We start from the raw sequence: 17,300 nt of genomic DNA, 5'->3' as shown, positions 1-17,300 counted from the left end.
AAATTTTTGGACCGTGAAATAAAGTTCTAACAAAAAGGAATGGGTGGGTTACCAGTAAAATACATTTATGTGGTTTATCTGCACCAGGATATTGATAAACATTCATTTTTCTTGGACAGGAAATCTACCATCGAAGCTATTGTTAACAGACTAAATTCAGACCAAAAACAGGATGAGGTAGGTGTTGATTGCAGTGCCATTCTAGCTTGCAAAGTGTTTTTAGTTCACTGCATGCCAAATTTAGGTTTCAACTTTTTCTTGAATAACGTTGACTTTGAAGCCATACATCCATGCATATATTTAGGTACATTCCGTGTAAATTATGGATGTAATTTATACTCACACTCCCACACAATTTGGAAAATGCTGAGTCTAGTTTCAACAAACAGGTGTGAGATCTAGAGTGATAAATCACACATAAACTGTGAATTACATTCCATTTATTGTTACTATCATTAGTTTATTTAAAAGGTAACAAATAGAAAACATGTAGTTCATGTGAAGTACATGTACTTTAAAATAATAATAAACAATAATAAATAAATTTAATGTTTGCCCCATTAATTATGACCTCAAAATGAATAAAAGAACCTGCGTTTCCCCCACTACCCACAAAAAATCCCCTTTTGGCCGTTCGCACTCTCAGGCTGATTGCAACTTTGCTCACAGGCAAACAGTGCCTCAGTTCAAAGTAAAAATTAAAAGAGACAGGCCTACCGTGTATTTCTTGAACTGGGACAGTGTTTGCCTGTGGGCAAAGCTACATCAAACACAACGTGATCTACTGAAGCGTGCGATACTTCATGTACTGTGCACAGTGTATACTGTACATGTACATTGTACACGTCAGCGTTCTGGTGATGACGTCATCCAATCAGCCTGGGAGCGCGAATGGCCAAAAGGGGATTTTTGTAGGAGGGGAAATGCAGGATCTTTTTATTCATTTTGGGGTCAAAAATAATGGGGTAAACATCAAATTTATGGTGTTTTTGAAATGGTTATGTATTTATTATTTAAAATACTTCATGTGAACTAAATGTTTTATAGTTCTGTACCTCTTTAAAAAAAAAATTTGCCTCTTTGCAAAGAGGCCAAATTACACGTGGATTAAATTTAACATAAATAAAATTAGTCCTTAGAGTTCCCCTTAAAGCTGGTATCTTTTTTAATGTAGAAATTGCATGTACATGTAAACACATCCCTCCCACTGTGCAAATTTGATAGCGCTGTTTGAATTGTCTGTTATTTTTATGTATTGCTCTTTTTTTTCAGGAGGCATCCGATGACGCTTGGTAGGCTGTCTGGTAGTTTGAGGAGCCTATGAATTTGTAGGGATGGACAATGTGTGCATTCTCTTAATGGATGGAATTTCTTCTAGCTTGGGCTCTGCACTTTGGAACTGCACCTTGACTGACAGCATTGTCAGGAGCTGTGTACAGTAAACCCTGCCTTCTGAATGGTCCTTGGTGAAATATGTGAATGAATGGTCAAACACCCACTCATGGAGACTAAACCTTCTAGATGTTATGAAGGCTTTGGTAAAAATTCTTCAATGTCTCTACATTCTGTGAGTACGCACCAAGGTGGAACACCCCTTGCGTTCTCTGCTGAACGTCAGACTTGTTTTGTGTACACACGGACACCCAGTTGGCGTAAGTGTGGTCGCAGTGATACGTGTACATACACGTACATGCATACCATCGAGTATCACACAGTGGTTATGAGACTTGTACATATTCATAGCCATTCATGGGCCACTCCTAGATTAGATGTACATGTTACTAGTTGCACATAATCTATTATAGTGTCATTATTGCCAGAATGCAAGCATGTGCACTGTAATGAACATAGCCTGCTGTGTCTCCACCTGTGTGGGAAATGTTTTTGAATACTAACAAGCATGTTTGAATGAACTTAAATGGAAAAAAAAAAGTGTCAGGGCAAATGTTTGCAGTTAAGATGTGGACTGAATTTTTTCCTTTGTTTCTTGAGAAAAAATGTAAAATTTGAGAACCTGTGCACAAAATCTTGTGAAGCCTCAGAATGAAATACATTGTACTGCTGAAAAAACCCAATCTTTTCATTTACACGTGTGTTAACCATTTGCTGCTGGGGCATTCATCAATGTTGAAAATGCTGGTCCGGGGTAATTATCATTTTTTTCTGTTTTCAAAATTCTTTCTTTAAAAATTCCTATCTTTATTTACTGGAAACTTACACCCACATGAAGGACTGTCTGGTCTCCACTCTAGCCTGACAGACAAAATCTATTGACGCCTGATTATTTCAGCCAGGCCAGATTGTGCGGTGTTATATAGCTTTCTGTTGTTCTTGAACCTGGAACAGTGTGCTGCTGACCTCTTTTCAATAGGGGCTAGATTAGCACGCAGCGGCGCTGTGTGGCTTACATGTATCTCTGCAGTGGTGGAGCGCTTTTGTCCCGCGTGGTAATCCGCTCGCTCTAAATGCCCCAAACTGTGGTATACTGTTTCAAAACAAGGCTGGATTATCTCCATTTTTGAGAGTGAAAAAATGTTGGTAATGCCCAGCAGTCTGGTCTTTTGTTCCGAGTACGGTCTTTTGTTACAAGGCCCTGTTCCCTTTGTCCGAATTCGGAGACCCCGGCCACACATATAAAGCATACGTGTCCGGAATCCCCAGCAGGAAGTGGTCAAAGAAAGAAAGAGTAACAGTTCAGTATTATTAGTTTGGTTGTATTTAGCTGTTAAGCCTTCTTTCAGTCACCAGATTTGTACAGTCAGACCAGGCCCTGTTGAATTCTTTCTCATGGCCTCACTCTGATCTGCACTGGCTTGTGTCAAGCAAGGGATAAAGTGGCAAAGACTAGGAAATGGTAAAAACAGCAAGTGTGTGATGAATTTCTGTTGCATTCGATAAGCGTGATGCATTTAGTGCAAAGTCTTCACCGTTCAGCAGAATCACTGTCACTGTTTGCTTGGATGAACTGTACATGCATGTAAACCATTACTTAAAAGATGTATATGTACAGTTATAGCCTTGTCTTTGGATGTCAAATGTTCTAACACTATGCCAAAACAAATGGGGGGATTTAATATAAGCTTTTATTCAGGTACTTCAAATGAACATTCCTTGAACTCTTGAGTGTTGATTGACAGACAAGGGTTTAATTGTCCACACAGTTTTATACTGTAAATTCTTTGATTAATCATTTTAGCCTTAAAAATGGAGTGATTTCATCTATCATTGCTTTACCTACAGTGTATGTGTGTTATTCTGTAAGCTGTGATACTGTAGACTTCTCCGTGAATCTTTCTGAATCTTGTCAAATTCTGTGCAGAGACTTGCATTCTGTTGGCTTTAACCTGTATCAGAAGTGATGCTGTACCTTCCTAAATCCTGCAAAATCCTTCAGAACCTGGTAGATTTTAAAGGATACGAGTTTGGTTTGTGCTGCTCCTGCATCTTATGTGTTCATTCGTCGCAAAACCTATTTCTACCAGGAAATGTACACTTAGTCATTCTGGGTATGACACATTTAGATTGAACTTTACGATTTCAATAATAACTGTGGTAAGTAACTGTCTACTTCATTGGAATCATTGTCAAGATCCTTCTGAATGAGTTGTGCAAACCCAATACTACATGTACATGTATGTGTATACTTTTAGCTTAACCATAGGCAAATTCTCTGTACAAAAAAACAAAACTAAATCTCAGGAGTGTAAAAGTGGCCAGGCTGCACGATACACATAGGCCCAAATCCATCAGATAACACCAAAACAGGTTTTGGATTGTAATGTGTGGGTTAACTAGGGTCAGTCTTTGCCCTCATAAACAGTTGCAGTGATGATTATTGATCCCCAAATTAAAACTTGATACTTAAAACTACATAGTATCATACTGATGTTACTGATGCTTCAATTGAGACCAGTGACTTGATACAAGACACTGTAACGTGCTGTCTTAGGGACTCTGAAGTTGGATCAGTTTAGCAATTTGACTGCTGAAATTGTTTAGCTGTCAATTCCTTCCCTCCCAGACCTCAATGGGCACTTGCATGGGCATCACTGGGTTTTTTTTTTTAAGTAAATTTGGAATTTTCATCCCCTTTCTTCCTTTTTTTTTTTTCATTTCTCTCAAAATGTGTTTTTTCCCCATATTTTTTGCCCCGCTTCCTGATGCCCATGGGCCATTTGGATATGCCCTTCTGTGCTAACTGATCCTGCATTAGAGTGAAATGTAACAGTTCACGCTCAGTGTAAAGAACATGTTATATCAAAATACTGTTGTAAAGAGGAAAGTCTGTGAACCCCATTTTCTTGAATTTTTGTTCCACTCCCTCTCTCCCTCAATGATGGAGTCCTGATAACAGCACTTGTCTGGTTTCTGCCACTTTGTTATAATGAGAGTTGACTGTATTTGAAATTTGTAAGTGCTCACCTGCCACAAAAATACCCCTAATGCATATATAAACGGAAAGGTTGTGCTCATATTTGCTTATTTTTTTTGATAAAGTTTGTGTGTGCATATTGTGAAAAACAAATCAACTGAATAAACAGGTTGACTTGCATAATGCCAGGGACAATGTAAAGCCCATGAGATAAATTTTTGCTGTGTGTGTGTATACGGTGTACATGTACGTACATGTACATGTATGCCCTGGCAACTGGTGCCCCACTGACAGTTTGATTGGCAGTGATTTTTACAATTTTTTCTTCGGTGAGGTGGTTGTAGGGGCTGTGGTTGGGAGTGCATGTCATAACTTGACCTCCTTGGGGCCATCCAGTTAAAAAAAAACCCCACTAATTTCATGATTCTGTGAATTTTGGTCTCGGAGAAAGGGGTGGGGTTGTTAACAGCGTATTTTAACTGTTAAACAGTAAAAATTGATGGGCCCTCTTCATCTTGCATGTGTTTATTAGGGGACAGTTAAAAAAGAATGTGCTTGTGAAATAGATGAAGAATGGATGGCCCCTTTACAGAAACCAGTTATATTTTCTGTATATGAAAATTCCTAAATGTAATCGGTCCATTTTTACTCTAAGCTTTTTAATCCTTGTATGTTTTTTGTGTGCTTGACTTTGAATGGTCCCTTGAAAAATAGTTGATTTACTGGCCAAGTTGCCTTCCTTTGTCAGCTGTAAATGCCTCAAAGGTATCTGATTGTACAGGTGTAAGTTTGGATCCTTGTTGGCTGCTTTGTTCTTGCTAGTGACATACCTATTGACAACACCTTGCTCTGTTGCTCGCTACAACTTAATGGGATCAGAAATCTGTGTTTGGCTCCTGGATGTCCTTATGTAAGCTACATGTACCGAGTGAATATTTAAAATGAAAAGTGTAAATAGAAAGATCAGTTGCTTGCATTTGTGCAGACACTGACTCTGAAATTTATGATTAAAAAAAAATAATCAGACAAAAATGGCTGGATAACCTTATATTGGAACTGTTGACAAATCTGTTGAAAATTTAATAGTTTGTATATTATTGATCGTTGGAAATATTTGTTGTATGTATGTAAATGTTAAGACGGGCTTAATACAGCTTCAAAGTATGTCGATGTAATACTTACATGTACCTGAATGTTTCTTGATCAGTTGTATGTTTACCTTCTTAAGTTGTCTGTGCCAGCGCTTCAGGTGATAGTACATTGAAATTTGTTGGACATCCAGTTGACACACAAATGTGGGGCATCCGAAATGAGATTTGGTTTTTCCCAGATATGGCATGACGTGTACATTTTATCTTAGAATGGGTTGATCAATCGTTAACTATCAAACTTAGCAACATTCACAAACCTTTGGTTTCTGCTACTCTTAAATAATACACAACCAGTTGTGTCCAGTGAATTTGTTTCAGAGATTGATTGGGACTAGAGTTTGAGTGCTACCTAGTTTGATAGAGGCTCCATGTACAACTCGCTGCTCATGTAAGACTCACTCTCAGTAATGGTAATTGAAAATGTTGCTGTCAGTATGGGGCACAGTGTTTCCTCGATGTTAACAGAAATGTGAAGGCCCATTTTGCCTTGGTTATACTGAACACAGCTCAGTCTAATATGGAGCTGGTGTGGGCTCTGTGGACAAGTGAGAGAGCAGGGAGTGATCTGCCTTGAGTTGGCTCACAGTTTGTGGTGCTCTGTCATATCGAGTTGGTGCAGATTACACGGGTTATTTCCTCAATCTGCAGTGCCTTTCCACAGAGGGACAGTACCAGTAGGTTTCAATTTTACTCCCCTCAGTGCTAGTCAGCATTGGTGTACTTGTGGAAATAAGTGATAGGATGAGAAAAAAAACTTGCTTTGCCACCGGCTAACTTAGTTGTGATGTAGCTTTTGCCTGTGTGTTTTTAGATATGCATATGAAGCTCTGTCATTATCTAGCGTTTAACTTCTCTCATCCCATAAATAGATGTGCTGAACGTCAACATGTTGGCTTCCCGTGTATTGGTGAGGTTGCTGATAACCAGTGGTACAGCCAACATTAGAAAGCTGGTCCCAAATACAGCCAACTCTCATTATAAAGAACTCTATAACAAAATACCATTAAATAGAATGGATTTCAAGAATCTCACTTTCATGAATTCTTATGGTTTCCTTTCCTTTGTTTTTCCACTCCTCTCATAACAAAACTCCTGGTTATAACAAAGTAATTTGTCTGGTCTCTGGTACTTTGTTATGACATGAGTTGACTAGTCTAGCCATCATTTGACCAGCAATCTGATTAAGTTGAATCGTATAATTATGTGTTTGTCGTAGCATACTCCAGGAAGGGTAGAGGCAGAGAAATATGGAGGGATCTGACCATGCCAGCAACACAAGAACTTAAAAGTCAGCATACCGGTACATGGACATGTACATGTTACCCAAGTTAATTGCTTGGAATCAGATATGCTTTTTGTTGTCTTGGACCAGTCAAATCACATTTGGTACATCAAGGTATCTTGGATGACAATCTGACAAAAGTTTTCGAGGCCATTTTACTCTCTGTACGTTTTGAGACGACCTTTTCAACAGTTGTGCTTCAGTGATGTAAACAGTTACCAGCATTGTACTCTTACAAATCTCAGTGTGTTTGAGCTTGCTACTTTATTACATCTATGAACATAGGGTTCACTTCTCAAAATAGTGTGGCTGTCTGATACAGAATGGGGACATTTCTAAGAATCAATTTACTAGTGTTGTATTTTAAGAGCCTGCAAATCGGATGATTTAATACCCAGCTATTACGTCCTGTGCAGTGCTTACCCTTGACATGTATGCCATTGTTTGCATAAGTTACCCAATCAAGTACAGTTTACTTGTACATTTGTAAAGTTCTGTAAGCTGTGATGAAATGCACGTGTGTCGGTGACACACGGTGAAATAATGTGAATCATTATTAAAATGAGGTCTTTCAAGCACAAATGACTTTAAAAACTGGATTTTAATTTTGTGTTTGTGAAAGAAAAGCACAGTGCCCTTATGATGTTCAAAGTTTATCTTTTTTTTACCATATTGTACCAACTGTAGATGGACAGACTGTGGCTACATAGATCCCTCAAGGGGAAATTTCTTTTATGTTAGGATGTATCCAGCTTCATAGGAAGAAATCATAGAAAAGTTACAAATGCATACCATACATGTATATGTAAAACCACATGGAAAATACCTCACAAAATATAATAAAACCAGTTTGCTTTGGTTATGCGAGAGACAAGAAAATTTCTACATGTAGTTACTTCTGTTGGGATGAATGTACATGTACAGTTGTGTTGAGATTTGCATATACGTTGTAGAATAAAGTTGTTTGTGAACAACATAGCTTTGGAGACTGCATTGCACAGACTGGGAATGTGTTTTTTGAAGACCTATTAAGACCAGATCGCTTTAAGGAATATTATTTCCATTTGATTGAGATGTACCTGTTGGACTGCATTGCTGTTTAAATTAATTCAAATGCAACCATGCAGAAAACATTACAATTGACAGCTGAGATGTGAATTCATCTCCCATAGAAATTTGGCACATTCTGAAGCAAAAATGCAACCATATGCCCAGAAAGGGCTCTACAGTATCAAGTACAGGTATTCTCTTGATATTACTGTAACAAAAGTTCAAGTGGAAGGCTTTATGTTGCTGTCAGAGTAACAACTATGGGCCATTAGTAAGCTTACTTTATCCTTTGAGGGAACTTTTAATTGTAGAATTCATGCACATACCCTGGCAATATGTACTTGGCTTTATCAAAAAAGGGGTCATGTGCTTTAATCCATTTGTATTTCTTTCTGCCTTCGAGGAACATCTTCACCGAGAATGCAGTGTCCATATTGTCCATCATTTGTAATTTTGCCAGCGTGTTGAGTATATTTTGTACTTTCAGCTACATGCATACTTGCAATCTGTTGTCACGAAAAAAAATGGCATTCTTCACCTGAATTGCAAAAATGTGGTTTCCACAAGGCATGTGCTTTGAATGCTTTTAAGAATTTGTCAGAATATATTGAATCACCTGTAGATAATGTATAATGACAAATTGATTCCGTGGCATTTTTGAAATTATACTGTAATATTACTGTACATGTAATGTGATGATTTGGCCAAAAAGCTGCCAACACTAGAGGCAGTTTGAAAATTGTGTTCCAATTGTTTGGGAAATAAAAGGAAGATAGTTTGATTGCAAGACTGCTGTTCAGACAGTTGACTTGACTTGATTGGCTTTTTTAAAAAGCACCTGCAGCTGATTTCCCAAAACTTTACACAATGGCGTAACATCACTTACAGCACATTTTAGTGTGTATGCTGCAAGACAAAATAAGAGTGATGTCACAAGACTTTGGCACTGCGTAAGTTTGGCACTAAGCACAACAAATTATGGCGTAACTTAGGCAGTCATTTTAGGTGGTGTAAGTTGTGCCAATCAAAGCGAAAATGAATGATTTGACTAACTCATCGAGTTCGGTTAAGGCACATCATTGCTGAGTTTAACGAGTCTTATGTTTAGAAGGTAATGAAAAACTTGTTTGGCTGTGACAGAACTACAAAAATTTCTGTCCGGTTCTGATGAAGAAAAGACAAAAACTTTGTCAAAATGGCAGATGGAGGTCATTCAACGACTGTTTGAGGACTTGTTATACTGAAAAATAACAGCTGTTGTAAAAGCTATTATTGTCCACGTCCAAGAAATTTAGTATTAATTTAAAGTGGGGTGCAGCTAAGCAACTTTTCGTGAATTAAATCAAATGTAAGTTTACTGCACATCTAAGACACAAATTTGTGGCACATGGCTTACCCATGGTTCAAAGTTACAGCACATTTCGTGAAATCGGCTGCTGGTTGCACAAGGTGTTCTTCACATGCAAAATATGTTTCATAGTGTTTCAGTTCAAAAGCAAGACAATACTTTTCATGCACAAATGGCTTGCAGATGTGCATCTATACGCACCTCAATTTTACCTCCGTGGGAGGAATCCTATTTGGTCAGTGATTGAAAACGCTGATGAGATTTCTGTGGAAGTTACTTGTCCAGAAGCTGGCAATCCAACAGCTTTTAGCGGAACTGTTCACAGTTTAGCATCACCTTTTCCCAAACAACTTCATCTTCAGCGTCTTTGGGACATGTCGGATAGTGAGTGAAATACGACAGGACCTTTCCAATCTGTCCCCGGGCATTTGGTCAGTCGGGGCAAGATTGGCTACACTGTCTGTGACAATGTCCTGGGTCCTCTCTGCAATGCCATGAAGGAAGGAGGTGTACATGTGATCCTTGAGAATCAGGAGGCTGCAGGGTTGGAGGAGAAGCGACAGGATAGGATGCTGGACTGTATCCTCAGATGGTGAATCACTCTCCTACAAAGTAAAGCAATATGAGAGACTTGTAAATATTGGTGCTACACTGTTTTGTCCCAATGGGAACAACGGATCAGTGTTGAAGGTAATAAATTGTAATATTAACTGACAAATTACATGTATATTACCAAAATTGGATACCATCGATGTTTTCTGTATTTTCCCTTCCCCTGCAAACAACCACCAATCCCGATTTTTTCATTTTTATATAGATATGTCTTAAAGAGGGTCACATTATAGACTTTGTCCATGGTTTTTGACATCCGGGTTCAGGAACTGCTGTGCTGAGTGTTTTTGCATCCTTGCTTTCTACTAATTCACCTATAATCACATGGATAATGGTCCAGTCTCCTGTTCTCTATCCTTATTAATGACATGCACATGCAAACAAGCCAGTCAAACTTCTTGACAAAACCACACTGTTGCTTGTGTGTTTTGTTGGTTGCATTTCTTGTTGGTTTGGCATTTGCTACAGTTCTGCAATATCATGTTCATGCCAATGGTTCCCCCTGCATCAAATTAGGAAACCGGGCTACTGGCAACCAGCTATGGGTAAGTACAGGTGTGGAACTTTAATTTGAGTGATAGCTGACTGCTTTTAATAATGCAAAAATTAATGCGCCATACAATTACGCCGGCATTTCTCTGAACTGCATGTATTTTGTAAAATCTCATTGTCACTTGCATTCTGCTGTTGACTGCAATTTTTTGCAGCTAATGACCTGTCAGACAATGAGCCCGTTCAGTCTTTCATAAAAGCAAGGTCATTTGGGAACTAAGCACATGCACAAGTCTGTGTACATGTAGCACTGCACTGATACGGCAGACCTTGCTTACGCATCGGAATGACCTCAGATGCACTTCATTGTGTGCATGCACTGTTGGAACTGGCGCATTCTTTTCCAAGTGTGTGATTGCCTCCACACTGAAAAGTTAAATCAGTTGTTGATAATCAGAAGTGTAACCATGTTCAAAGGCCAGCTTCAAAATAGTGGGCAAGAGGGTCCAAACCATCCCTCGTTAGGGCAAAGTTGGTCGAACTATAGTGTAACTCCAGTCGTCACTCCAACTTGCCCTCTGTAAAGGGGCCCCAAAATGTAGTTCCTAATGGTCAAGTAGAGCAGTCCACACCACTATCCCTACATTTAGGAGAAATTGGCCTAAAGGTGCTTATGTATGCACGTTCATAAGAGCAATGCACGATAAAGCCGATTACAAGTAAATATAACACCTGCTTAGATTCCCTGAGATCTTCCGCGGATTCACTAGCATCTCCGCGATGTTGATAGAAATCCAAGAATGTGTGGGAACCCAGACTAATAGTTGTGACAACTGGATGGAAGAGTGGGCCATCTTCATGAGGCTGGAACCAGACAATAAAATGAGGCGAGTGTTACTTGTTTTTGAACCACCTGACCTTTTTTGATACAAGTACATGAACATATGCATGATGAACCAAATATCTTGCCCTATAGAGTAGTAAAGCCTTACGATTTGGATTAATCTCAGGAATTTTCTAGAACTGCTTCCTTCAGCAAATTTCCTGGTTGATATGGGTGTGTATGCCATTGCAGAATCCGTACCAATTGCAACCTTTACGGTAAAATTCCTCAAAGTCTATCCTTCCCGGATCTCTTCAAATTCAACTGGAGATTCTGAAGGTGCAGGATCGGCTGAACCCTGCAACTTGACTCAATCTTGATTGATGCCTCTCAACATTACATAAAGAATGTGTCACCTGTTTTTGCAAAGTGGAGGCTTTCGCAGGATTAAGTGAGGTGATGACACATACTAGTGCTGCATTCTACAGTGAGATGCCTAAAAAAGTGCATGCCTATGCAGACTGGATCGAAACTGGCAAATCCTACCATTATTCCTTGGCCTGGCTGGTATTCGTTCACTAAGACGTGATTGGGAACCAGATCTCTGAATACCCCAAGATCAGCTATCTGTTGACAGTACACCTCAAGCCACTGAAAAATGGGAGAAGGAATAGTTTGGCCCTGAAGTTTTGTATCATACATGTATTTCTGCTCTGTTGGCATTAATCCTCATATATAGTTTATAAAGGAAAAGAAAGACACGCACAAAATTCTACTAAAGACAAATGAAAAAATACCCAGAACACTACTGACAATGATTAGTCCAATTCAAAATTACTTGTCTTTTGTATATCTGCAATGAACAATTGAATTACATGTACACAAACACTGTATTCACTTTTCAGTGAGGAAATCATGCAGTTTGTTTTAGTACCTTAGGGAGCTTCTCTGCTATCATACCCTTTGGATGTGGAAGTCCTCCTACAATTAATGGAAGGAGTAGAAATCATCTTAATTAATGACACAAGTGTATGCCTTAGTAAACTGTCTCCTATTCAGTATTCTCCTAGGGGTTCAACTTTAGCAAACATTTGTACAAAACATACAGAAAGGCAAACCACATTTGCTTTGTAGAAAACTGGTTGTTATGGTGACTAAAATATGCGGAGTGAATGATGCACATGTTATTAGGGCAGCAACATTAGGGACCTGTTTGTTTCATGCAGATCTGGATCATGATCAGTGATCTGACATTTGTTTATTGACACCAGAAGCCACCTAATAGATGGCGCAACCCAGTTCTGGGATCACTGATTGAGATTGATATCCGTGCAAAACAAACAGGCCCTAAAAGGGTGGCACAAAATTGTAGCAGGGCGGCCAACCTTGCCAAAACTCATGGAAGGCAGTGCTCATTGAATCAAGCTAGGTTCACATGTACACTTCACTCACCCCAGTTCTGCAACCTTCTATTTGACAATTGTTTCCATTTTGGTTTGGGAGCACCGTACACCTGGCAAAAAAAGGGAAAAAGTGCCCAAAATACCTGAATATTATGCATGTGCTTCAAGAAAATAGGAAAATTAAACAACCAGTAGAAGTTGAAATGAGCCATTAGCACACAGCATATCAATCAAAATGATAAGTTAGCAAAGAATTCTATCATGTCCTTCACAACTTTCGTAAATATTTGACAGTTTTATCAACAACACAAAATGGCCACAAATAGTTTCCATTGCCTGTTTTACTTTTTTGCTGGCATGTTACCCCCAAGACTGATAGGTGAAAAAGTACATTTCAACAATAACTTGTTTCTTCCTTTTTATGGCTCTCTTAATTTGTTGGTGACTGAGAACTTATTTCTTAATGTTCTTGTAACTTAGTAAATTACAGATTCAATAAATATGGCATATAACAAATAACAGAGACACAATGTACCCCTTCCACTGAACACAAAGTTACAATCAAACCAGTCTGTGCTTAACTTTAGCATACAAACGTACAAGTTTACCATCACTTGTATCTCTACATCCATGGTTTCTCTACCTGTTGGGTGAGATATTTTTCTTCTTCTTTGCTGATAAAATTTGGTATGTAGTACACTGTGTCAGGAGCCTGTGGAGAAAAACAAAGTTTCCCTTTTTATCAACACATAATCAGAAAACTGTGTTGAGAAAAATATACTTCTAATCACACTTCAGCACACAATATCAATAATAATGCCTACACCGTTACTGTCCTTCAAGTATGACCACCACTGTTTCGGCCGTTGTAAAAAGCAAAATGTGGTTGATTGCATGTCCAACTTTTACAACCGGGTCAAACAAAATGTATAATTCACGAGTAATGACCTGGTGTAGAAGGGCCTCAAAAATCTGGGATTTTTCATGAATATTCACATTTGGGGCGGTTACTTTTGCAGAAGTTCATTCATAAGAGTTCTCATGATGTAATGGATCTTTGAAACAGACAAATATTGGTGTGACAGGCTCAAAATTTGAACTCCAATAAAGCAACTAGAGTTTCATTAGTCACCATCGAGGGCTGATTTTCAGGATGAATTTCATGGTAAAAGTGAGTTTTCACAAACTCAATCACCATGTAATGCAAAAGAGCAGGTTATGATCTCTTCAAATTATATATTTTCATAATGAAAAACTTCACAAAAGAGGAAAAAACATGCACTTGAATAATTCATCGTAATCCTCCGCAGCGTTTCCCGCGAAACATGCAGCATGGTCTAGTATGGCAGCAGCAGAAGTATCAGAATATAAACTCAAACTTAACCACTTCCTGCCTGGGCAGTTATCAATGTTGATGATGCTGGGCTGGGATATTTATCAGGTTTTTTCTGTTTTTAAAATTCTTTAAAAATTCCCATCTTCATTTACTGGACACTTACAAACATGTGAAGGACTGTCTGGTGGCCCCTCTAGCTTGACAGACAAAATCTATTGATGCCTGAGTATTTCAGCCAGGCCTGCAGCCTTGTAAAGAGAGCCCAGATTGTGCGGTATTATATAACTTTCTTTTGTTCATGAACCTGGCTTAGTGCACTGCTGATCTCTTTTCAATAGGGGCCAGATCAGCATGCAGCGGTGCTATGTGGCTCATCGCTGTGGTGGTGGAGCGCTTTTGTTTGGGTGGTAATCCGTTGGCTCTAAATGCCCCAAACTGTGGTATACTGTTTCAAAACAAGGCTGGCTTATCTCCACTTTTGAGAGTGAAAAAATATAAGTAATACCCAGCAGCTCAGTCTTTTCTGCTAAGCACATTTTTTTGTTATAGGGCCCAACTCTTTTGTCCAAGTTCGGGGCTCCCGGCTCTGCAAATAAAGCCTATGTACTCAAAAACGGGTGGCCCGACAGGGAGTGGTTAAAATCCCTAAGTGTCCCAAAGCATATGTGTTGACAGTTATAGGGCAGGAACTTCATGGGGGCCACAGAACCAATTACCTTGATGCCCTGGCCAGGCCTGGCCTTGATGCCCACTGCAATGCTCCCAATAGATCTAGACAAGTTGATTTTCTAAAATACATGTAAGTGCCCTTTTGGGGAGCAGAAATTGCCTCTTCGAGATTAAAGATCCTGCCCTGCACTTACTGCTGATATTTTGCCCCACAAGTGACAATCTCCATATCTTTGGTGGGAGAAGGGAGAATCAGGGTTGGGGTGAGGCAACCATTTGACAGGTGCCTACACTGTACATTGAATGTTGTTTTCTTGGCTTCTGAACTATGTGGGGGAGGCATATGTCCCCCAGTGAAAGTTTGAGTCCTTACAGGTTCCCCATCCCAGAGTCTGAAATTTTAAAATGTACACAGCCTATGTAGTATAAATGACAGTTTATCCATGCTGTTGGCGTGAGTGACCCCTTGCAAATGTGTAGACACCTGTGATCCCCTAAAAGTAAAACTGTTAGTCTAAAATGAAATCAATGATTTCATTCAGGACCCCCATTCATTACTGCACATGCCAGACTTTATGGATGTCGCTTGACACACTGTGCATAAACCTTATGTATGACACTGGTCTGAAACAGCTTGAGTTTTATAAGTGAATATCAGAATATTTTCCTGGCTAAATTTGCCTTTTTATTACATTTTATTGCTTTCAGATGACTACAACTGGAAGGCCACTACAAGGAACAATTAGTGGCGTCTATATATGGAATTCTTTCCTTAGACACCCACTGGCTTGTTACCATGGTTACAGACTTGTTACATGTACCTAAACACCCCAACTGTGTCCTGCCCCAACTGCGTCCATGACGACAAAGTTGGGGCATGTCCAACTTTGGTTGTAAAGACAGACTTTAGTCTCTATAAGAAAAAGTACATGGGAAGCAGGTATTGTAAAATCGTGTTGAGATGAACACGAGAGAAAGGGAACACAAAAAATAACTGATTTAAAAAGAAACGAGTAGAAGATGAGGGGAAGGGATCGTGTGAGAGCAAAATAAGTGGAATGCAGTTATGTCAGTAGTACACAAAACAGCAATTTAGCCACCCAAACCATGACATAAAAACATGTACATGTAAATATCCTTCAAAAACTGGTGACAGCGCAGTTATTGCAGTCTTGTGAATTATGCCTTTGTAGGCACTAGGCCTACCATGACTACATTCAATTCTGCTAGATAACCCCAATAAAATAAAAGTCAATGAAAGCAAGTTGGACATCTGAATCTCAAGTTTTCACAGAAACGTCCACAGAAATATAACAAGTCACCAATTTTTGTGACCAAGTTGAGTCGAGTCATTATACTACAGTGACTCAAGTTGAGTCGAGTAACTGCAACGCAGTGACTCAAGTCGAGCTGAGTCATTGTAATATAGTGACTAAGTCGAGCCGAGTCATTGTAATGTAGTGACACAAGTCGAGCTGAGTCATTGTTATGTAGTGACTCAAGTCGAGCTGAGTCATTGTAATGTAGTGATTCAAGTTGAGTCGATTCATAGTAATGTATGGACTCAAGTTGAGTCGATTCATTATAATATAGTGACTCAAGTTGAGTCGATTTATTGTAATGTAGTGACTCAAGTTGAGTCGATTCATTATAATATAGTGACTCAAGTTGAGTCAATTCAGTGTAATGTAGTGACTCAAGTTGAGTCAAGTCATTGTAATGTAGAGACGCAAGTTGAGTCGATTCATTGTAATGCAGTGACTCAAGTTGAGTTGAGTCATTGTAATGTAGTGAATCAAGTCGAGCTGGGTCATTGCAACAGTGACTCCATCCAAACGGTTAACATGTCGAGTCAAGTTGAATTCAACTAAAGGTCACAAATATTTGAGCACAATGTGATGAATAAAAACAAGAGAGAAAGTAATTACTTGTGGGTTTAAGGGGTTACTACCAGTACATGTGGTCAGGCCATACATGAACCTTGTAACTCTTAATGATAATGACATGAACATTATGAACCAGATTGTAAGCCATAGCAAATATTTTTATTTTTAGGAGTCGAACCTTATAACGGAGCTATTAATTTAAATAAATTACCAAAATTTCTGCCATTTGCATGTACATGTACTTCTAGGATTACAAGTAGGAGTCTGCATTTGGGCATAAACAGTGGGAAAACGACTGCATCACAACAATTTTTCTGAATATCAGTCCTCCAAATAAAGAGACAATTTAACTTTAAGGACTGTCTCCGAGTGTGCACCTCCACTGCTACTACTCGCATGACTCGAGTCGAGTCACCAAAAAGTGTGACTCTGAACATCAGTGGCGTAGGGCCCCCCACGAATTCCCGGTATCCCCCAGGTGCCCCCACTGAAAAAAAGGGATGAATGGATTATTAAACTTGCCCCCCAAAACCACACCACTGAAGCTGGTGCCCCCTTTAATTAATTTGTGCCCCAACTCTGGTCAAAGTTGAAATCCTAGATCCTAGCTACGCCCCTGCTGAATATCCATTTGGAAACAACGCATCATTTATGTGTTCACTTTCCAGTAAATAAAACCCAGAATTTACCTTCGGTACTCTATATTGCTCAATATGCTGAAGTTCCGGCTCTGTCATTTTCAGGTTACTTCAGAATTTTAAACCTAGTACAATAGTACTACTAGTACTAGTAGTATGACTTTAAGAGGAATGACCCACAGCCTGGACCACACCGTCTTATCTTGTGACCACACTGCAGCTGCTAATAATAAGCGCC

The 17,300-nt window shown here is 39.2% G+C and overlaps 2 protein-coding genes across 4 annotated transcripts in view; one reads left to right on the top strand and one right to left on the bottom strand.

Moving 5' to 3' along the window:
- LOC110982527 (protein phosphatase 1B-like) overlaps positions 1 to 8,642 on the top strand; it is a 22,414-nt gene extending 13,772 nt beyond the window's left edge. For all 3 annotated transcript variants that reach the window (XM_022240996.2, XM_022240994.2, XM_022240995.2), the window contains 2 exons: positions 120 to 177; positions 1,273 to 8,642. In XM_022240996.2, coding sequence (XP_022096688.1) covers positions 120 to 154 — 35 coding nt within the window. In that variant the 3' untranslated portion in view covers positions 155 to 177; positions 1,273 to 8,642. The remainder of the gene's footprint in view (positions 1 to 119; positions 178 to 1,272) is intronic.
- Positions 7,051 to 17,300, bottom strand: alkbh6 (alkB homolog 6). The gene is made up of 7 exons (XM_022240974.2): positions 17,114 to 17,300; positions 13,177 to 13,245; positions 12,583 to 12,643; positions 12,065 to 12,111; positions 11,677 to 11,781; positions 11,040 to 11,171; positions 7,051 to 9,808 (listed from the first exon to the last, which is right to left on the bottom strand). The coding sequence occupies exons 1-7, from the start codon at positions 17,159 to 17,161 to the stop codon at positions 9,536 to 9,538; spliced, it is 735 nt and encodes a 244-aa protein (XP_022096666.1). The 5' UTR covers positions 17,162 to 17,300; the 3' UTR covers positions 7,051 to 9,535.

Source organism: Acanthaster planci, linkage group LG01 (assembly GCF_054643075.1).
Source record: "Acanthaster planci isolate LZ-2023a linkage group LG01, COTS_SCS, whole genome shotgun sequence".
Classification (NCBI taxonomy): Eukaryota; Metazoa; Echinodermata; class Asteroidea; order Valvatida; family Acanthasteridae; genus Acanthaster; species Acanthaster planci.
This window is presented reverse-complemented; position numbering and strand designations above follow the sequence as displayed.